General features: G+C 43.3%; 1 protein-coding gene across 6 annotated transcripts in view; it reads right to left on the reverse strand.

The window, feature by feature from the left end:
• The window catches only part of EEA1 (early endosome antigen 1), a 158,981-nt gene that overhangs the window by 81,597 nt on the left and 53,710 nt on the right, over positions 1 to 23,674 (reverse strand). For all 6 annotated transcript variants that reach the window (XR_004371641.2, XM_032765128.2, XM_075066940.1 and 3 more), the window contains 2 exons: positions 14,684 to 14,800; positions 3,614 to 3,952 (listed from right to left, as the gene is read on the reverse strand). Coding sequence is in view for 5 of the 6 variants with exons in the window: in XM_032765128.2 (XP_032621019.1) it covers positions 3,614 to 3,952; positions 14,684 to 14,800 (456 nt within the window). In the remaining variant the exon portion in view is untranslated. The remainder of the gene's footprint in view (positions 1 to 3,613; positions 3,953 to 14,683; positions 14,801 to 23,674) is intronic.

Genomic DNA, 23,674 nt, shown 5'->3' on the forward strand with positions numbered 1-23,674 from the left:
ATGGGAGCTGTGGGAAGCGGTGGGGAATGGCGAACTGCGGACACTGGGAGCTGCAGGGGGCCATGCCTGTGGATGGTCAACGTCAGCAGAATGTCTCGCAGCCCGCAATCATATTACCCTGATGGGCTGCATGCAGCCCGCAGGTTGCCCACCACTGCTGTAAATACATCATCCACAAATTTTCTTTCAGCCCCGAAGAAATGATTAATCCTAATGAACTGTGTGTGCTATATTCCATACATTAAAATAATTACATTGCATACACATAAAGATACCTTTCAAAAATTCAATATTTAAAATACTATTTCTCATTTTTTAAATTTCATTTTAAAATTAAAAGAAACACTGCTGACTTTTGGACCAGACAGGATATTAAAGCTTTCAACACATCAACAACTTCAGCTTCATCTGAGGTAAAACCTCACACACAAAAAAAAGTATTCTGTGACTTTGAATCTTAACTGGTATCAGTTTAATTGGGGTGTAGACGTTTGGGCTTAGGCTGGAGCTCCAGCTCTAGGACCCCGCGAGGTCGTAGGGTCCCAGAGCTCAGCCTGCTGCCTGAGCCCAAACATCTACACCACAATTAAACAGCCCTTTAGCCCGAGACCTGTGAGCCCAAGTCAGCTGGCATGGGCCAGCTGCAGGCAGCTAATTGCAGCGTAGACACCCTAGTAGGCTACACCCTTGCAATGATAATCTCCAATCACAGGTAAAAGGGAATTAAAAAGATAGCTAGAAACCTATTTCCAATATTCACAACTATGAACTAAGACTGCTAAGTGAACAACAATATTAAATATATGGGAACTGTACAAAGCGATTAGAGAAGAAACTGGAAAGCCTAAGACAAGTCTCTCTTTCTATGAGTAACCAGTTACTGTACCATGAATAGACTCCAAATCTCTCAATCCACCCTGAAGTCCTCCCTCCACCATGTCTAAATCAGTGGTCCCTAAACCTTTATTGCTGATGCCCCCCACCCCGCCCTTAACTGGTACACACGCACACACACAAACACACAGCCATGGTCAGGAACCAGAAGGGGCCCAGGAGCAGGGCCATGGCCAGGAACCGTGGTTGGGGCCAGGCGCAGAACTGCAGTCAGGAGCAGGGGCAAGGTTAGGGCCGGGGGAGGCAGGAAGGGAGCTGGGGCAGAGCAGGGATGGATGGTGCTTCCTCTCCGCCCCTGTGAAGACTGGCCTGAGCCCTGCCACACGTGCCCCCAAACATTTCTCCATGCCCCCCTACAGGGGCATGCTTCACAGTTTGGAGACCACTGGTCTCAATAAACAATCTTGGGAACTCCAGTGATCCCCCTTCAGGCAGGTTTTCTTGGCTGGACTGAATTCCCTTCTGATGGTATCACTGAGGGATGTGTGTCATCTACACTTCCTTTCCTAGAAATTTATTAGGCAATCCAAGTTTTTTTCCCCCACTAAAAATCCTTTCACAAGCCCTACTTAGCTGGAGCATGCCCTCTTAGTCTGAAACCAGTTTCCAGCTGAACTCTGCCAATTGGTTATGCTTTCAGAAATTGCATTCTTTGCGGTCTAGGAAGATGGCTGCAATGTCACGCATCAGGATTCCTAAGCATATGGATGAAACTTCAAACTTCATCATATCTCCAAGCATCAGCTTTTTCTTTTTTTTAATTTGGATTCTTGCCAAACCACAGGAGATTCCAGTAGAAAGTATGCATGTATAGGTTAAGATGTAATTTATTGCAGGCTTGTGGATGAGCTTCAAGCCAACATATTTATTTAAATTACTTTATGAAAAAGGGAAAGCTGTAAAAGCACAGGCCTAAAAGTAAAGTAAACCAAGCTAGAATGAGCCACAGATTTCTTATTGAAGGATTGAGCGTTATTCTTGAAATACAAACATCTCTCTGATCTCGCATACTACACACCAAGAGGCACCCAACAAAACAAAGATCAAACAAAACTGCACCTCAAAGTCAACTTTAATCTAACACTGAATAATAGTGGGTCAATCCCATGGCTCTGTGAAAGTAACTCTGATTATACTCCATAGGATTTAGCATGTGAAAGGACTATGGGACTGTTCACTATATGCATCCCAATATAAAGCTCAAATCACAGAACCAGACATTAGAAACTGAAAAAAACTATTAGGACTTTATGTTGTTCCTCTAGTCATGCAGCGTTCTTCTCTATAATACATTCCCTGCTTAGTACATTTTTTAAGGAATCAAACAATGGGATTTCCACTACTACTTCTATACTATCCTACAGTCTAACAAGCTTTACAATTAGGAAACTTTCCACAATATTCAACCAAAACTTTCTTTTGTACTATTTCATCTCATTACAACTAACTCTACTCTGAGCCAGCAGAAACAATATTACTTGCTCCTTGTTATTTATAGCCTTGGAAAACTTTTAGACACATGAGGAAGGCTTGATCTCTTTTGTATCTGGCAAGAAAACTAAACAATCTAAGTGACATTTTCTTTTGCCAATACTTCACACCTAGAGTCAGGAGAAAAACATGATCAGAAAACAAAACAAAAGGGGCGGGGGGGAAGGTGAAGAGAGACACCAAACATAGTGCAATGGTCAGTTACCAAAGAACTCCCAACAAGAGAAGAATATCACAGATATGCCCCAAGATCCGTATTCATGGGTAAGGGCATGATGAATTTCGAAATTATTGATTTCTCTGACTTTCAGGGCTTGTCCAGTCAGTGCCTTAGTCTGCATCAGCTGGGCTGTAAATTCTAACATGCACCGGCATGTTGCACACTAACTGACCTGTGTGCACACTAGGTGCACACTAAAAGTTCTTCAGCGGATGTTTATGTAGTGCTGTTTGAAATGGGACTATATTAACATGCACTAGGGAACTTTTAGTGTACACCAGCAGGATCCACATGTGCCAGCGAGTTCCTGACCCAGCAGCATGCATTAGAATTTAGACTCCAGCTGATGTGGATTAAGGCACAATGCAGACAAAACCTCTGAAAACAAGAAATAAGCTCTAAGGCTAATTTATTTTAAGAAGAGTATTATTCTTAAAAAATGGAAAGCTACTTATAAAGAACTATTTACATGGTTAAAGGAATTAGAGATTCTTTTCACAGAGAGAAAAATTTAATTATTTTAAACAGCACTAGTAATTTTAGAGATACAAAACTAAAATAATATGAATTATGGACTAGACCCTCACCTGGTGTAAGCGAGCACAACCCTATGCCAACTTGCTCCAACTAAGTGTCTAGCCTTATAACTAGTTTCAGGTGTGACAGTACTGATCAGAGTAAGTTTCTGTACTCCCTCTTTTATCTTTACCTCATCTTTCTTTGTGTTCTTTGCTTACTTCTCTAACGTGCCAAAACATGACACCTGAGATTTATTTTTCATTTATAACAGCCATGAAATACACATTTAGCAGCATGTTTGCATTTTTTCCCTCCAATATACAAATGTACACACACACACACAAAGCACTGTAGTTCCCGGAGATTTTAAATGTAGATATTACAGACACACACAGAAGCTCTATATTACATATACACAAAAATATAGAGAAAAGTGTAGTACTGAGAAGAAGAATATGAATGAAAACAATGTTTTTGAAGGAATCGCACCTGATTAAGCTCACTCTGCAGTTGTAGGCTATGTTGTTCTTTCTCCTCTCTCTGCTGTTGTAGCTGTTTAAACTCTGCCTTGAGATGCTGATACTTTGTCTCTATTTCTGACAATTCTTCCTTAAGTTTGTGGCTTGCTTCCCCCTTCTCATCCAGTTCTGTCTGTAACCTCTGCAATGAGGCTTCAGAGGCAGACAACCTTGCTCGAAGCTGCTCCAGGTCCAGGTCCTTTTGGTGAAGGCTTGCCTGCATATTTTTTTTACTCACTGATTCTTCATAGTGCCTTTCTTCTAACTGGGTGTAATCAAGTTCTTTCTTCAGCAGCTTTTCTGTCAGACTCTATAACAGCAATTAAATGGAAATTAAATTACAATCCTACTTGCATCTGATCAACTGTTATTACTCACATTTCCTCACAAGAGTTTATGCAGAGCAATGAACAAGTTTCTCACAATATTCATCTCCAAAATTGAGTTGAGACATGAAATAAGTCTGTCAATAACTCTATATTTTAATTTCTATGTCATATTATAGCAGTCAATGCCAGAGTCCATATAGCATACCATTACAATTATAATTCCCATTTTCAGGCTCCCTTGCTCTCTACATATTGTGGCAAATTGCCGGTACTGTTCTCTGGGTCTCGCGCTTTCTCTTCTCTGGGGTAGGTTCAGAGCGATATTGCTTGCCTCTGAACCAGTTCTTAATCACTCCCCTAGTGTCCTTGGAGGAGGGGAGTGGAGAGGGAGGGACCTGGGCCCGCCCTCTACTCCAGGTCCCAACCCAGGGGCCCTGGGGTTGTGGTGAACCACTTGACTAGCGGTTTCTTCCCCTGGGTTACTTCCCTCTCATACCCGTCAGCTTGTGAAGGGCTTCTCGCCTCTCTTCTATACAAGCCTGGTGCCCCTTACCTAGGGTTTCTGTTGGGCTTCCCAATCCACCGCAGCACTCCTCCAAACCTTCTATTTCTCTCTGGACAAACTCTTCTCTTCTGCAATCTGCACTCTGCTCCAATCCAACCTTTCTCCTTCAACTACCACCCCCTGTCTGACTGAAGCAGGGGTTTATATCCCATGACTGGAGTCAGGTGCTCTAACTGGAGTCAGGTGCTCTAACTGGCCACAGCTGTTCTAGTTAATCTAAAGCAAACCTTCCTCCCTTGGCAGGGAATAAGGCCCCCTGCTAACACTCTTATGCTGCCCTCTGGCCATGCTGTATCACAATATTTTAAACTGTGCTCAGTAAAGTTGCTTTCTGGACTGAAACTAACACTTCTCCTTTACTCCTTACATAAGCCCTTTTCCTCATCTTCTGGCAGCTGATTCAGTTGCCATTATTTCTACATCTTGAAGACTGGTTTGTTTTAGCGAAACTGAGCTTCTATGTTACTGCAAGCTCATGCAAGTGTCTGGCAAATTGCTTTGTGACAGCTAAAAATTATGTGCATGTCAGAGGTACCTCACCCTTTCATGTATTTCTCTGTACATTTAAATTTGTGGGACACTGCCTCACCTGTAATTCTGTGTAAGGCAGTAGCTGTCAACCTTTTTTCATTTGCAGACTCCTAAAAATTTTCAAATGGAAGGACAGATCCCTTTGGAAATCTAAGACAATCTGCGGACCCACTGGGGTCCATGGACCACAGGTTGAAAATCACAGGTATAAGGCATCATGCCTTCACTTTTTCAAGAAGTTTCCTCATTTTGCACTATCACATCTCAAGAGAAGTGCAACATCCCCAAATATTCAAAATGTGTGTCTCTGTGGTGCAATGGGTCAGCGCATTCAGCTGTTAACCAAAAGGATGGTGGTTTGAGCCCATCTAGGGATGGCAGTAACCCTTCTTGAGGGGGAGGGAGAGCTCAGTGGTTTGAGCATTAGTCTACTAAACCCAGAGTTGTAAGTTCAAACCTTGAGGGGGCCATTTAGGGATCTGGTGCAAAAATCTGTCTGAGGATTAGTCCTGCTTTGAACAGAGGGTTGGACTAGATGACCTCCTGAGGTCCCTTCCAACCCTGATATTCTATGAGCTTCTGTTGAACAGAGAATGCCAAAATGAGTGCCACATGCAACGTTAAAAAATGATAATAGCAAGAGACCACCAAACTCATAACATGATTCAGAATTCAGCCTGTTTTAACATGTTAGTGTTCTACTAACACACACTAGCTAACTCCCTCAAGCCAGACTTTTCTGTCAGAAAATAAAACTGCATACACGTCAGCTCAGGAGGGTTGTTTGTTTTTAATTTGAACATACCACAAATTTAGACTGGTCTTTTAGTGAAGAGGAGCTCTGGAGTCTCAAATTTTTCTCACCACACTTCAACAAAATTCATTTTGCAAGCAGCAAGGCCTTTGAATCAGTACTGATCAATCCCTCAGCAACAGGGGCCATTTTCCTGCTGGAGGTGCCATCTTTCAAAGACAGAACTAAAGCCAAGATCTTAACCATTGACCTTAAATGGCCAATGGCACTTTCTGAAATGTATCAGCTGTCTTCCTGGGTGTCGTAGTAAAATTCCAGCTCTAGGAATTCATTGTCTCCCTAAAATCCCCATGTAGGTATAACTGAATTCTTAACTTCCTGTCCCATCATAGCACCTCTGTGTGCATCTTTCAGCTACCAATGTTCTCCCCGCAGTTTAACTGGATACTCTGTTTTTCAGATTCTCTTTAAACAAAACATTTCTAAGAATTCAGCTGGCTGGCAGCTTGAAAAATCCCAGCACTCACAAGTTTAGTGTCAAAAGCGTCAGATGATGGTTTATGTTCTGCAATTCCTGGAATATATAGGTTCAAGAGAAGACATAGAAAGAACTGTAATCCTAGCTATGCTGGGCATTTTTAAAGTACACTTCTTCATAGCATCTAGGTACCAATCCCAAATTGATTTTGCTTTGGTTAGTTTAAAAGAAAATTAAAACACTATTCAAGACTAATTTTGAGGATACAGAGTTTAACAACTGTTAAATTTCATCAAATTTAAAAGGACAAAGTCCTTTTATACTAGATTACTTGCTTTTTAACGAGTTTGGAGGGGGGGAGAGTTATTCTTCAGTACGTCAGTTTTTAAGTTATGTTGCAATCTGGCAAATGGCTTGGCAGTAGCAGCTCACATTAGAATGAATACAATTATAGTCCTCTCAGAGTTTCCATTATAAAATATACTTTCTAAGGCTTACAACTTGGCCAAGAAAATTTGCTCCAGGCTGAAGTTTGAATGTGAATTCTAGCCTAGTAATAACATTTTCCACAACAGTTCTAGAAAAACAAAATAACTATTTTTAGTTACATGATTATATTATACTATGTATTATATATGCAATATATAATAATAAACAGTACATACACAATATCTGTTCTGAAGGTTATACAGGTAAAATCCTGGCCCCAATGGAATCAGTGGCAAAATGCCAATTGACTACAATGGTACTAGAATTTCACCATGAGTTTATGGTGTGAATTAGAATGTTTTAACCTTTAGAAAAGCAAAAACTCTAGCTAGCCTTCTTAACACAGGAAAACAGGTTCAGCACAGGAGCACCGGCATAGCACAATACCTTTTTCACAACCTGATTTCTAATATGCATATTTATAAGAGCATTACAGCAGTTTCATATGTGGATTATCACAATACCTTTGTAACCCTTAGAAGGTATTTTAATAGTAATCAATGTAAAGGTGCTTCAAAGAAGTAATGAGACACTTTTCATGCACCTTAAAGATGAATGACAGAACTTGAAGAGAGATCCCTGGCATAGTTTAATTTTGAATTAACACTGAGAAAGCACATCATGATGTGTGCAGTGCCATTGTTGTTGCGCTGGTCTCAGGATATTAGATATTATGTCTACATAATAAAGTGGCATTTATAATTGCTTTATTGCAGTATTTCCCAAACTTTTGAAATTGCAGCTCCCCTTCAGAAAAACAAAACATGTTCCCCTTCAACCCTCCATGCATTCTAACACCTAGCCAAAATGAGCAGTCACTCAAGAGGAGATTGTGTACATCTACTTAATATACTTCCTCTCACTCCTTCCATGCTTTGATGAATAGTGAAACAGCTAACAATTAATGTTTATTTGAAGTATTATCACTTGTACCTGAGCTTATGTCTAAACTTAAAGCAGTGTGTAGAGTACATACACTGTATGCCCCATAGCATGAGTATAAACAGCAGCGTAGATAGTGAGGCAATATTTAGGTGAATAAAGATATTCCAGAACCTTAGGCCATATACTCTACACAGCTCCCTACAGTCCCAAGCAGTGCCTCCTGTGTCTACATTGCTGTTTCTAGCACAGTAGCTTAAAGGTGACTCAAAATGGCAGGAGTTGTTCCCCATAGCAGGGAAAATCTGAGGCAATAGGAAAGACTCTCACAAAGCAACAAGAGCTCTGGCAGTGGGGAGGCAGCAGTGAAAGGCTCTGGCAGGAGGTTTCAGATGAAGCCCTTTTCCCATTAACACACCTTTCTTGGGAAAAGGGGCTAGATTTGCAGGGAAGCCTGAGCCATACTAACAGGCTTATTGTTTTTTCTAGCATTAGGCTGTTCTGGGCAACAGGCCGTTATAGGCCTTGGGAGTAATGCAGGCTCTAAGGGGCCTTGGTTTTATACAAGCAATTTGATCCCTGGAACTGTGATGCTCTGAATTTGAGCTATAAAAAGAGGGGGAGAATCCATGTGACAAATACAGTGTCTGTTGCCTTCTACCATTTTCCACTGTGGTCAACATGGGCTAGCCTGATAAATTATCCTGTTATGGGATTAATAGAGTTGCAGCCACTTGACCTAAATTCCAGATGTCTGCATCTTTCCTCACAAGTTCCTACTATTCTCAAAGGCCACTGTTTTACTTTAAAAATTAGAGGAAGTAGATTCCTCTTCTAAGTTAAAGGCCTGCATTTATGTATTCGTCACTCCTCATTGGGATGCAGCTGCTGGAAGATATCACTGTAAGAATAACATTCTTCTAAATCAGACTTTACATGATCTCAACATCTGGATGCATACACAAAGAGACTGTCCTGGGTTGTGCTGGAATCTTAATAGGCATACAAACTAAAACCCAATATACTCCACTCTGCATGAATATCTGTTTTCTATCTTTTCCAAGAGTGCACAGAATCACAAAATATCAGGGTTAGAAGGGACCTCAGGATGTCATCTAGTCCAATCCCCTGCTCAAAGCAGGACCAATCCTGAGACAGATTTTTTTCTCCAACTCACCCCTTCAAGGATTGAGCGCACAACCTTGCATTTAGCAGGCCAATGCTCAATTCCCCCCCCCACCCCCATGTTTACAAGGAGATTAAAAGTAAAGTTTCTGCATCATTTTAGGAGCTTTTCATAACTTTTCTAGTTCTGTGGCCAGACCTTCAACACACGACAGTACAAGGTATCAGAAAAGCTGCCCTATAGGAGCAGCTGATGATTCCAAGCACCCACTCACACCCAGTATAAGGTTTACTGGAGTGAGGGCAAGCCAGGGGCACGGCCAAGGAACACAGTACTCTAGCCAGTCCTTGGCTGACAAAGTGGTTTTCGGAGGCTACTTCAGACACTGCACATTAGAGCACTCTTAGGCTGCTATAAGTCACTTTGTGGGTCATTTAAGCTCTGATAGTCCCAGGACTGGGGGCGTCAAAAGGTGGCTTGGCGCCACCCCTCCCACACCATCTGCTCAACTGCACCAAGCATGAACTCAACACAGCTGAGGACTCTTCCCTTGATTTCTGATTTATCTTCCTATTTTGACTACAGATTAGTCATCTTATTCATCAATCTGTTGTCATTCCATTAAATACGGGGAATAAAATGTATTGTGTATCAGTTTCAATGTATTCTTCATATATGATTAAAAATGGCTGGTTTGCGGAAGTGGAATAAGATGCTAACTCTCACTATCTATTATAGGTCTACCTCAGATTTACATCATGCTATCACAAGCCAAGTATAAAGAAATTTTAAACTGCATCTTACTATATTCCTTGGCAAATGTTATTTCTACATTAAAACTACACTAAACTACAGTGTTTGGTCTCAGTCCCTGCCCCCCACTGACATTTTATGTTCTATTTTCCTAAATATGAACATGCTTCCTTTCCCAAGACACTATTTGGGCAATGTGCTATATAATAACTACTCTGCCAGCCACACACCAAGTACTATGATTCATCCTTCTAAGGAAGTGCTGCATCACAACTGAATTCCATATTTGGTCTTGCTTATCTCCACATACACACACAGAGACAGACATTGTGGGAGTACGCAAACAAAGAAAAGCATCTGGACAGCACAGGTCAATAGGTAGTATTCAGCGTTATGATAAAGGAGACTTTGGGATTAGAAGCCTTCACTTTTTTTTGTGCACTTCACATTAATGTAAGAGTAGGAATATTGGATAGGCATCTGCTAAAGCTTCCAAGAGAAGAGTTAATATTGCTATGACAAACTTGACCCGAACGTTTTCCATGTTGATTTGTCCCAGTTTTGTTTTGGCAGAATAGTAGATAATACAATAAAACATTCAGTGGAGCATTATGCTTTGCAGGGGGAATTTATCCAAATTTTTTGGCAATGCAGAATTACAAAAGCAACTGTGAGGGGGGAAAATATGTAACATTTAAAAAAAATGAAGTTAGAGAAAAAAGAAAAGCCTGCCTTTTATATGTTGAATGATTTACCAAATACAGTAAACATGTCTTGGATTTATTCACAGGACATTATTCCATTGGTGAAATAAATACAGAGCACTGGAAAAAAATGCTTCACCTCCACAGAGGAGGAATAAATTACTTCACTCACGCAGGCTACAGCTGATGAAAAAAAGGTATGTAGCTTGCAAAATAACAGAGATGTTTAATAACACACTGATATGCTTCATTAACTACACTAACTAAACATGAGTTGTGATTACATTTTATATTTGATTTATATATATACACATACACACACATATATATATATATATATATAAAATAGGCACTCTGATATCATGGTGATGTGTAAAGTATAAGAACTTGGATAAAATACTGTATAAAATATGCAGAGAACACACAATGTTGTGGTGTACTTTAAAGGATTTATTAGCGAGAATTTGAGATGGCACATTATTCATTAGCAGTGAAGCCTGAGGAAGTTATACAGGTCTAAACATATCCTGAGGAAAACTTTATACCCTACCAACCCATCATGTTTTTGTACATGCCACACAGGTTAACAGAAAAAAAAACTTTTTAAAGGTTTTTTACTGGGACTTTTTTTTGAAGAGACAACTGAAAAGTGAGCGATTCACTTGCCCTGAGTCCAGCTGTACAGGGCAGCCTCAGAGTAAGCCACAAAGAACCCTAAAAGTAACCTAGAAGAGCTTTATCTAAAATCAACGGGGCTTTGAAACTGGATAACTTGAGACTTTTCATAATCAGAATCAAATGCTGATTCCCACTGGGAAGCTGGGATTCTCCTTTTTTCTGTGTTATAATGCTCCCATTTACAGCTCTATGGAGTCGCAACACATTGAACTTTAAACATATTGCATTCCAGGAGTACTGCTTGTGATTTTAGAGGGGAAATTCCCCAAGTCAAGGAAAGAAAAAAATATTTATCTGGAAGGTTAATATGGCTGTTTAAATCTATTTAATGATGAGGAAAATCAGAAATAAGCCCAGCTGAGATGCATTCATGAGCAGAGTGCAAGTGAGGCAATCATGTTAATTGAGCACATGGCCAGAACTACCACATCTATGGTGTTCTCTATATATAAACCCATACACAGAAATACACACTTGCACATGCACTTACACTGAGATACAAACATAGATATAGGACCACTTTTGTTGCAGGAAGAGGGGGGGGCTCCTGGATAGCCCGCAATACACATTTTTATGTCAAATTTGTCAGTTAACTTGAAGGTGCAGCCCTTCACTAAATCGTTAGTGCAAAGTGATATGACAATAAACGGCTCAATTGTGACTTTGCCATGAGTTCAAAGAAATGGGCAGCACATTGTTACTCCTGCCCCAGGAGTCTCCCTGCTGCTCCAAGAAGAGAGTAAATCATGCTGGGCCTTTACCCAGAGGAAGCAGTGCATGCTCCCCAACACGCTAGCACAGCTCTAACCTATCTTTGCCTTCTTCTGCCCTTCCCACTTAGCTGCACAAAGGCAGGACATGATGTTTCTGCAGAGTCTGCTTCCCCTTCAGCACTACTATCTGTATATGGACACCTCTACACAGCTGCATTAGCTAGGTCATAATTTGGCCAAAAATAAATAAATACTCGTAGACAGCGATTGGTTAGGTTTGGGGTAGTGTTCAATAAACATGATATTAAAGAATCACTGTTAGCTTGACTTTGATTATGAAAAGATGTGTGTTGTAAAGGAAGGCCCTGACTAGCAAGTAGAAGTAAAGACTTGAAAATAATAAGGATAAGGACACATGGAATAAAATACGGAAGATGTCTGTTCAAAGAATAACAAAGGATATAAAGGAAAAGCTTCTAAAAAGAAGGCCTCTGACCAATAGGGGTGAGTGCAAATGGTTTTAAATAAGACAAAAAGAATCTGTCTTAAAATAAGCCAGCATGGCCCTTCCCACTCCACACACCAGCATTACAGTCTGTGCAAATCCAGAACAAACTGTCAGACTGCAAGAAGGAAGGGAGGAAAGAAAGCTGTAAATCTTATCTGAATAAGGACTAGAAATAAGGGGGCACTGTCTTAAATTGGTTTTAACTGAAGTCAGTAATTTGCAATGACAGTACTTATTTGTTGAAGAGTATAAAAAAAAGTAAACTCAAAGGATTCATTACCACTACTTGCCTGACCACACTGGAGACAACAAATATGGTTCTAAGTATCCTTGGGTTTAGTCCATTTATAAATGTCTTGACCAAATCTGTATAAATGTTTTGTTACTGTTTGGATGTAGTAAACTGCTTATTATTGAGACTTTTTAGGCATGTTTGGACCAATTGTACACACACCATTTGGTCTTTGGATTTAATAAAGGAATTTGTGGTTAAATTAGAGTTTGGTGATTTCCCACATTAATATAAATAATTTCAAATATTAATAATTCCAACAAGTGGGGCAAATTCTTTCACAGGCCCACCCTAAACTACTAATGTTGCCACCACATAAATAAATAAATAAATAAACCAAAACACAGAAAATTATAATCATATATAATACAAAAAGAACGAGGAGAACTTGTGGCACCTTAGAGACTAACAAATTTATTTGAGCACAAGCTTTCATGGGCTAAAACCCACTTCATCGGATGAATGCAGTGGAAAATACAGTAGAAAGATATATATACACAGACAACATGAAAAAATGGGTGTTGCCATACCAACTCTAATGAGACTAATCAATTAAGGTGGCTATTAGCAGGAGAAAAAACAACTTATTTAGAGATAATCAGGTTGGCCCATTTCCAACAGTTGACAAGGAGCTGTGAGTAACAGTAGGTGGGGGGGGAAATAGCATGGAGAATAGTTTTTACTTTGTGTAATGACCCACCCACTCCCAGTCTTTACTCAAGCCTAATTTAATGGTGTCCAGCTTGCAAATTAATTCCAATTCTCCAGTTTCTCACTGCAGTCTGTTTTTGAAGTTTTTTTGTTGGAGGTCTGTAATCAAAGATTACAGACTTTGAGGTCTGTAATCAAGTGACCGGGGAGGCTGAAGTGTTCTCTGGTTTTTGAATGTTATAATTCTTGACGTCTGATCTGTGTCTATTTATTCTTTTGTGTATAAATTTGTTAGTCTCTAAGGTGCCACAAGTTCTTCTTTTTACTGATACAAACTAACATGGCAACCACTCGGAAACCTGTCACCATATAATACAAATACATTCAAATGTTTTATATGTACACAAACATGCGTTATAATGGAGAAACAACCATAAAATTGTAGAAGAAGTTCTCTGATTCGTTTTCCTGTCTCCTCTTTCTCTTCTGTCTCCTTTTACTATTTTTCCCCACTTCTTCTTTAGGCAATACAGCAGAACCTCAAAGTTACAAACACCTTGGAAATGGAGGTTGTTCATAACTCTGAAATATTCATAACTCTCAACAAAACGTTATGGTTGTTCTTTCAAAAGTTTACAACTGAACATTGACTTAGTACAGCTTTGAAACTTTACTGCACAGAAGAAAAATGCTGCTTTTAACAATCTCTATTTAAATGAAACAAGCACAGAAACAGTTTCCTTGTCTTGTCAAATCTTTTTTTTTTAATTTTCCTTTTATTTTTTTAGTAGTTTACGTTTAACACAATACTGTAGTGTATTTGCTTTTTCTTTTCATTTTTTCCTGTCTCTGCTGCTGCATATTTCTGCTTCCAAATGAGGTATGTGGTTGGTTACTTTGTAACTCAGGTGTTTGTAACTCTGAGTTTCTATTGTACGTATGTGTATTCATTTATATATTACATATGCAATGATGCCAGCTCAGGATTTTATCATAAATTTTGCAATATTTGATGTTTTTCTGAAAGCCCTAGATCTTCAAGCTTAGAATCTCAGCTTTTATTATAAAAAAAAAAAAAAATAAGTTTCCAGCCTTCACAGTTCTGAAAAGCTTCAAAATAAGACTATGTGTGACCTAAAGGCTCAGAAACCAGATGGCACATAAAAAGAACCCCCAAAAGTATATAATTTCCTTTTAAATGTAATTATTTTTAAGCCAATCTCCTAATATTCTGGGAATTTACTAATGATTTTTTAATGTGTGTTTTCACAATACTATATATAGTGTAAATGGCAGATATTAGAAAACTACAATTAAGTTATAACTGTAATGGACCTGACTATCTTTAAAAGTTATAATATAAGATAAAATCTTTCAAGTGTACTACAGTATTGTAAATTTATTACCCCCTTCAGGCTAATCAGGATAGTGAACAATCAGGAAAGGCTTAACTTTTGATGTCACAATGATGTATATTGTTAAACTCTTTGGTTAACACTCTGAAATGCAGCTTGTGACACAAGAGCCAGATTGTACATTTTCACATAAATATCAGTTTTACAAATGTGAGTAATAATAAAACTCTTACCTGGTTTTTCTGTGCTAATTCATTAACTGAACTTTGAAGTTTTTGCTGTTCCTGCACATACACAGCAACCTCATGAGGGCCTTTTGCAAGCTCAGCCCTTAGCTGATTTATGGTGGCCTTAATAAAAAAAATAAAAATAAAAAACAGTTATGATTAATAATCAAATAAATTGATAGCCCAAATATAGACAGGAGGTCTGGGGTGGGGGTGGGGGCAAAATATAAACCAGACTGCAAAAAAGAATGTGTCTTTAATTAGCATTAACGATATGTGCAAATTTTGGCCCAGATCAGTATCCATGGAAATACCAGAGGTGGAGGGCGATCCTCTTGCTGAGATCCTTTCACATCATCCCATCAGGAAAATGGTTGTTTGCCTGCTCCAGTGGAAAAGGCCAAGGAGCCCACCCCCAAACCTGGCAGATCCCAAAGGATCTGCATGGAGGCCTTGTGTCTCCAATGGCTCTGACTCTTAGTGGAACTGGGATCCCTCGGCTCCATTTCAGCAGCGTTGCCAAGATCTCTAACCAGCCAGGAAGGATGGTCAAGTGGATAGGGCCCTAGAAGGGACTTAAGACACCAGGTTCAGTTCCCAGTTCTGCCACTGACTTCCGGTGTGAATTTGGACAAGTCACTTAATCTACCTCTATCTCATTTCCCCATCTATAAAATGGGGATAACAACAGTTCCCTACCTCACAGGAGTGATGTAAAGATAAATACATTAATGACTGTGAGGTGTTCAGACACTACAGTGATGAGGACATAAGTACCTTAGACAGATAGCAATGGCTGCCCTAGGCTCTCATCTTTAAGAGCTCATTTCTGAGAGACAGATGTACAATGTGCATCACTCAGTCCCCATCTCCTCCCCTAGCAAAGACCCCAGAATGCAGAGAAATCTCAGCATGGCACACAGGAAATGGCAAGCGGGGAAAGAGAGGGTGAGGGAGGGGACAAGGTGATATGGAAGAAAGGAAATAAGTGTGTGGAGGATCCCCTCCATGCAAGGATTTAGGTGGCATGATCTGGTCCTTAAAGTGGAAGACAAAGATAACTGCTTTTAATAAAATGTGAGTTAATACTGAGCTTCCTAATTAAGATGTGTCTGAAGCAAACTATCCAATGGCTAACAAGTCCAATTCACTTGCTTTTACTCTTTGTTTCAATCTTTCTGCAACAGAGTAAGATACGGAGAAACATCAGCTTTCTGCATGTTAAAGATGAATGAGAAAAATAAAATGCACATTGTGTTACCTTTGAAATACATAGTGCACAAATGGCATTATTTGTTATAAATGCTTTCCCTCCCCTTAAGTTACTCTAGCTACAGATTTCTGGTCACAAGTACAGATGTTAATTTGATCATTTTCTTTTCTAGAAAAAGAATAGCACATCCCATGAAAGTTTACACTATTTTGTGCATGTAAAAAATGGTTACCCACCTTTTAATAACTGTTGTTCTTCGAGATGTGTTGTTCATGTCCATTCAAAGTAGGTGTGCGCGTGCTGCGTGCACACCAGCCCGAAGATTTTCCCCTAGCAGTGCCAGTAGGGTCGGCCCTGGCGTCCCCTGGAGTGGCGCCACTACAGCGCCCTATAAAGAGGCCCATTGACCCTCCACCCCCTCAGTTCCTTCTTGCCAGCACTCCGCCAGAGGGGCAAGAGGGTGAGTATTGGAATGGACAAGAACAACACGTCTCGAAGAACAACAGTTACTAAAAGGTGGGTAACTGTTTTTTCTTCTTCGAGTGGTTGTTCATGTCCATTCAAAGTAAGTGACTCACAAGCCTAACCTTAGGTGGTGGGGTCGGAGGTCACTACTGACTGGAGTACTGCACGACCGAAGGCAGCATCATCCCTAGCCTGGTGCGTGATGGCATAGTGCGACGTGAACATGTGGCTGGAGGACCACATAGCAGCTCTACAAATCTCCTGAGTCAGGATCTGAGCCCGGAACGCCACGGAGGAGGCCTGCGCCCTGGTAGAGTGGGCCGTAACTGGAGGAATAGGGGTTTGGGATATACATAGCATTCCCATATGCAGGCCGTGATCCACAAAGAGATCCTCTGAGAGGAGACCAGGAGCCTCTTCATTCTAGCTGCCACCGCGATGAAGAGCTGGGTCGACCATCTAAACGGCTTTGTCCGTTCAACATAGAAGGCTAGGGCCCTGTAGACATCCAGAAAATGCAGCCTCTGCTCCTTACCAGAAGAATGTGGCTTTGGATAAAACACTGGTAGGAAGATATCTTGTCCCATATGGAATTAGGAGACGACCTTGGGAAGCAAAGTCGGGTGAGGTCTAAGTTGGACCTTGTCCTTATAGAAGACAGTGTACGGGGGTTCGAATGTCAGTGCCCTGAGCTCTGATACCCTCCTTGCCAAGGTGATCACTATAAGAAAAGCGACCTTGTATGACAGATACAGCAGACAGCATGAAGCCAGGGGCTCGAAGGGAAGACCCGTGAGGTTGGAGAGGACCAGGTTCAGGTCCCAAGTAGGAGCTGGTTGACAGACATGCGGGAATAGCCTGTCCATGCCCTTAAGGAAATGACCAACCAGCGGGTTTGCGAACACCGAGATGTCCCCTTCTCCCAGGTGGAAAGCCGAGATGGCTATTAAGTGAACTCGAACCAAGGAGAGGAAAAGGCCCAACTGTATCAAGTGGAGCAGATAGTCTAAGATAACAAGAATCGGGCCCACAATGGTTCCTGCCCTCGCCGACCGGATCAGATGGAGAAGCGCTTCCATTTGGCCAGGTAGGTGGCCCTGGTCGAGGGTTTTCTGCTACTGAGCAGCACTTGTCTGACCTGTTGGGAGCATTGCATCTCCACCGGGTTCAGCCACGGTGCAACCAGGCTGTGAGGTGTAGAGATTGCAAGTTCGGGTGGCGAAGGCATCCCTGGTCCTGTGTGATCAGGTCCAGCAGCAGGGGCAGCATCAGGGGCGCTCTGGTGGACATGTGCAGGAGCGATGTGTACCAATGTTGGCGCGGCCATGCCGGTGCTATCAGGATTACATGGGCGTGATCCCTGCGGATCTTGAGAATTACCCTGTGTATCAACGGAAATGGAGGAAAGGCGTAGAGCAGCCCTTCCTTCCACAACAGGAGGAAGGCGTCCAACAGAGGCCCTGGGCTGTGGCCCCAGAGGGAGCAAAACTACCGACACTTCCTCTTTTCCTTTGAAGCAAACAGGTCTAACTAGGGACGACCCCAGAGCCGGAAGACTGAGCGCACTACATCCCGACGAAGGGACCACTCGGGCCCCGGAAAGAGCGGCTGAGGGCATCCGCCAGGCCGTTCTGTTCCCCCGGGAGGTAGAACGCCATCAGGTGGGTAGCATTCTGAACACAAAAGTCCCACAGCGCGAGGGCTTCCCTGCACAAGGGAGAGGAGCGTGCACCCCTCTGTTTATTGATATAGAAGACCACTGATGTGTTGTCCGTGAGGACTCAGACACATCTGCCGGCCAGGTGGGATTGGAAGGTAAGACAAGCCAGGCAAGCACCTCTCAGCTTCCTGACGTTGATACGTAATTTGAGGTCCTCCTGCGACCACAAGCCCTGTGTCCTGAGATCCCCCAAGTGCACACTCCATCCCCGATCCAAGGCATCCGTCACCAGGGAGAGGGAGGGTTGAGGGGTGGCAAAGGAAACACTCAAGCACACCTTCTGTAGGTCGAGCCACCATTGGAGAGAGCTCAGCACCACCTGGGAAAGAGTCACCACTGAGTCCAGGGAATCCCTGGCCGGGCGGTATACCGTCGCTAGCCAGGATTGTAGTGGGCGGAGACGGAGTCTGGCATGGCTCACCACACAGGTGCACGCTGCCATGTGGCCCAACAGCTTGAGGCAGTTTCTTGCCATGGTGGTCGGGGCACGGTGCAGACCGAGAATGATTTCGGACATGAACCGGAACCTGTACTCCAGAAGATACGCTCTGGTGTGTGTTGAGTCCAGAACCGCCCCTATAAATTCTATCCTTTGGGTAGGAGACAGGGTGGACTTGGCCTCGTTTAAGAGGAGGCTGAGCTCGAGGAAGGTCTGCCTGATGAAAAGCACCTGAGCTTCCACCTGTTCCTTGGAGTGGCCTTTTATAAGCCAACCATCCAAACAGGGGAATACCTATATACCCCGCTTGCGTAGAAAGGCCGCCCACGACTGCCATGCACTTTGTGAAGACCCTTGGTGCCGCCAATAAGCCAAACAGGAGCACTGTGAACTGCAGATGAGCGTCGGCCACGACAAACCTGAGGTACCGATAGTGTCGGGGGATTATGGCAATATGGAAATATGCGTCCTTTAAGTCGAGGGCAGCATACCAATCTCCTGGATCCAAGGAGAGAATGATCACCAACTTGTTCAGCCGCTGCAAGTCCAGGATGAGTCTGAGGCCCCCTTTTGCCTTCGGTATTAGAAAATACCGGGAGTAGAAGCCTCTGCCTGAGCTCCTGAGGAATTTCCTCCACTGCTCCTGCTGTGAGGAGGGACGGCACTTCCTGAATTAGATGTTGCTTGTGAGAAGGGTCCCTAAAGAGGGCTGGTGGGGTGGGAGGCAGGAGAATTGGATAGAATACCCCCTTTCTACCGAGCAAAGCACCCAACTGTCCGACGTGATTCGGGACCAGGCATGGTAGAAGGGGGACAGACGTGACCCAAAGATATGGAAAGAAGGATCCGTAGTCCTGATCAGTAGGCCGTCCTCGACCGTACCTTCAAATAGGGGGCCCAAGCCCCGACGATGGTCTCGCTTGGCCAGATATCTGGCCGGAGGGGTGGTGCTGGTGGCACCTCCATCCGTTCCTGCCCCATATGCGCCCAACCTCTGGACGATTCTGAGGCTGGTAAGGGCGCGGGGCCGCTTGCGGCCTAAACTGCCTACGTTGGGTTGCCGGGGTATGCAGGCCTAGTGAGCGAAGCGTAGTCCTCGAGTTCTTTAGACTATGCAGACGCTTATCCGTTTTGTCCGAAAACAGTGTCTGCCCTTCGAAGGGGAGGTCCTGGATAGTCTGCTGGACCTCATAGGGAAGACGCGAGACCTGGAGCCAGGCTCCCCGCCTCATGACCAGACCTGTTGCCATGGAGCGTGAGGCAGAATCTGCTGCATCTAGGGCAGCCTGAAGGGAGGCTCGGGAGATGAGCTTTCCCTCTTCCACCAAGGCCAGAAACTCTGCCCTCAAATCCTGGGCAAGGAGCTCAGTAAACTTCGACATGGCCGAACATGTGTTATGACCATATTGGCTTACGAAAGCCTGTTGGTTGGCTATTCGTATTTGAAGGCCTGCCATGGAGTACACCTTTCTACCAAAGAGGTCGAGCCTTTCGGCATCCCTGTTCTTTGGTGTTGATCCTTGAAACCCCTGACGCTCCCTTTGGTTGGCTGCGTCTACCACCAGGGAGTCAGGGGAAGGGTAGGTGCACAAATGCTCATGCCCCTTCGAGGGCACAAAATAACGCCTCTCTGTTTTCTTGTCAGTAGGGACCAATGAGGCAGGCATTTGCCATAAGGTGCAGGATGTGTCCTCTACGGTCTTGATCAATGGTAGGGCCACCCTGGATGGTCCCAGTGGAGCCAGAATGTCAACTACCGGATCTACGTCCACCTCAATTTCCTCAGCCTGGATTGCAAGGCTCTGAGCCGCTCTCCTGAGCAGTTGCTGAAGGACCCTAGTGTCTTCCAGGGCCGGTGCCATGGCCATGCCTGCGACCGCCTCATCCGGGGAAGAAGAGGAGGAAATCACTTGGATCGGCCCATCCTCCAGCATTTCCAGCCCTTCAGGGTCCGGCAGCACACGGTACCGAGGTTGTGGGGCCGGTGCTGGTTCCAAATGCGGCACCGCAGCCGGTACCAGGGTCACCAATGAACAGCTTGGCGGGTCTGGCAGCACCTGTTGAGCATGAACCGTGGTCGCCTCCGGTGCCGATGCCTGGCTAAGGGGTGCTGAACTTAGATGCGGCACACCCCTGCCCGGTGACGGTGGAGGAGGCAACTGCGCCAGGGCCATCGATGCCGAGGAGACCGAGGCTGACCTGGAGCGAGGACCAAACGCCTGGCCCACTGACTAGTGGTAGGCCCAGGGGGTCCAAAACGGCCACTGAGAGGGCGGTTGCCATTGCTGCTGCCACGAAGGTAGGTGCCGCTGGTGGCTTACACCCGAAGTCAATCTCCTGCTCCGCGACCGGCTGGAGCGATAGGAGTCCGCCTCTGAGTCTGAGGTCTCTGAATAAGAGGACCTGGGGGGGAGAAGCACCCGTCATCGCCGGGGAGCGGCATGAAGGCGAGGAGCTGTCTCTCTGTTCCGGTGCCGCTCGGGTGGCGCAGAACGGAGAGGGAGGCGACAGCATGGCCGGCTTGCCCCTAGACTGTACTGGGGGACGAGCTACGGTCGGCAACTCCCTGCCACGATGCGAGTAGGCCGGTACCAGGAGTCTCAGCAGGTCCGAGGCCACCTCGAATGCCTCCGGTGTCGAGGGGGGACGTATGTCTCCGCTAAGGCCCGGGGATGATGGTCACTCCGGACTCGACCGCCCTCTCTCCGGTGCGGGAGTCGATGGAGCAGCCAGAGGCTGTGGCCCAGCCTGTTCATTTGTACCAGCGGACGGCATCGGCCTGTGGAGGTCCTGGTGGGGCAATCGCTCCCTCACCGACCTCTTCTTCTTAGCAGGCACTGGGGAGGGCAAGCGGTGCCGCACTGAGGCCAACTTCAGACTCCCTCCAGTGCCGGGTTTTAGAGGATTTGGCCTGAGCCCTAAGTCCTGATGCCGGTGCCAGGGTGCTCTGCACCGACGATGGCGTGCTGGGCACAGCGTCGGCCAGCTCCGGGTCTGAAGGTGGCCGCAAAGCAGTCTCCATCAGAAGAACTCTAAGTCTTTATGCTCTATCTTTGAGAGCTCTGGGACGGAAGCTCCTGCAAATAGTGCACCGGTCCCTTTGGTGGCCCTCCTCGAGGCACCGCAGACAAGCAGAGTGCGAGTCACTCTTTGACATGAACTTTCCGCAGTCCTTGCAGAGTTTAAACCCAGAAGACCCAGGCATGCCCCAGCAGGGCGACAAATAGGTGGCGAGGGGAACCCCCAACAGCAAGAACTACGTATAACTAATCTAGATAGACTAACTAACTATATACACGAGGTTTTATGGACACTGCTAAACTTGCTATCAGCATGCAAAGTTCCAGCTAGCTGTCACCAGCAGTAAGAAGGAACTGAGGGAGTGGAGAGTCGGCGTGCCCCTTTATTGGGCGCCGTAGTGGCACCACTCCAGGGGCGCCAGGGCCAATCCTACGGGCAGTGCTAGGGGAAAATCTTCCGGCTGGCGTGCACGCGGCACACGCACACCTACTTTGAATGGACATGAACAACCACTCGAAGAAGAACAAAATTTACTAGAAAGAAGCAGTCTTGTTCATAGAATAGGATACATTTTTGGGAAGAGCAAAGAGAATGTATAAACACATTCATTGTAAAAACATATGTTGCTATTAACTCTGACTTTTCATAATGGCACACTTTATACTGTTGTAGTCGCAGAGTTGTCACTAAAAAACATGGGATCTCTAATTTGCAAATACACTATTTTGTGACAGTATCCAGAAAAGTACATGGACATTTTGTAGAAGTGATAGTGCAAATGCAAAAATGCGCACAAATTTGTCAAACACTATTGCAGCTTTTTAAACCAGAAACAGAACAAGAACCTACACAGAAGAGTTATTGTAAATATATTTCAATATATAGTTCTGCCAGCCATTATTCAAAACAAAATCTCATGTTTAGTTATTAAACAACAACAAAGTGAGGTTGAATAATTGTTTAAAATACCTGCTAGCTGATGTGTTTATCTGATTAATAAACCCATAAGCAAACAGGAACTGTTTAACAAGCTCTTGATGTTATCTTGAGACTACAAAATTACAATGTAATGAGAAAAGGCCTTCACAAAAAAATTACCTCAAATGTAAGTGTCTCCATTAGAAAGCAGAAAAAATAAAATAAAATGATCGATGAAATGTGGAAACAGGCAGTGATAAAAGTTGTAGGTACAATTCTTCAAAACCTATAGTCAAATATTATAATAAAATAATATATGGAGATATACCTATCTCATAGAACCTTTCTATGCCTTTATTTAAAGAGACAGTCTTGACTTTACCACAACAAAGTCACTTTATAAAAAAATACTCATATACTTATTCATGTTAATACCCCCATTCATGTTAATATGCACTGGAAATTATATCAACAATCTAGCAGGTGTTGTATGCCATGTAGGCAATTATCCCATATAAAAATAACTGAAATGAGTGCCTGCAAAGACTTACACACATGCTAAACTTGACTGCAGTGAGACTATCCACAGTGAATGAAGTTAAGCACAGTGTGTAAAGTTAACTCTGTCTTTCCATTATTTCAAAGACTTTTGGAGTACGTCTTATGTGTTTTAAGTTCTGCAGAGAAGATATATTATGTGGGATTCACTATAGTGAGAAACTAAACATGGGATAATTAGAGTTGCTTTTGGGATCCTCATAAACTAACTAAGAGAACAATTTGCCATGTTTCCAAGTATAACTCCACAACAAGCACAATATACAATATCCAATGAATAAGAATGTGAGATAGTGAATGGCAAAAGAAGAGCTCAGCATACAGCTCGATCAAAGATTTTTAATTATGAAAAATTAGAATTCTTTCAACGGTTTTAATTAGTTAATGCCAAAATGATAATTTAGTTCCTTAGCAATGAAGGGCAAAAAACCCAAGCACAAGATGACAAACACGAAGCCACATTTAGAGCAGAAATGCCACAAATATGGAAACGATAAATTTTTTCACCTCAAAACTACTTCGTTTCTCAGTATTTAAAGGAAAAAATCCATTAAAAACAGTACTTTTTTTTTTCTTATTCTCTCATTTCAGGCTATACAGTTCTCTTTTTTTAAAATTACATTCTCTGGAAACCAGTATTTTGAACATGAGTAGATATAGCAT

Source organism: Chelonoidis abingdonii, chromosome 1 (assembly GCF_003597395.2).
Source record: "Chelonoidis abingdonii isolate Lonesome George chromosome 1, CheloAbing_2.0, whole genome shotgun sequence".
NCBI lineage: Eukaryota > Metazoa > Chordata > Testudines > Testudinidae > Chelonoidis > Chelonoidis abingdonii.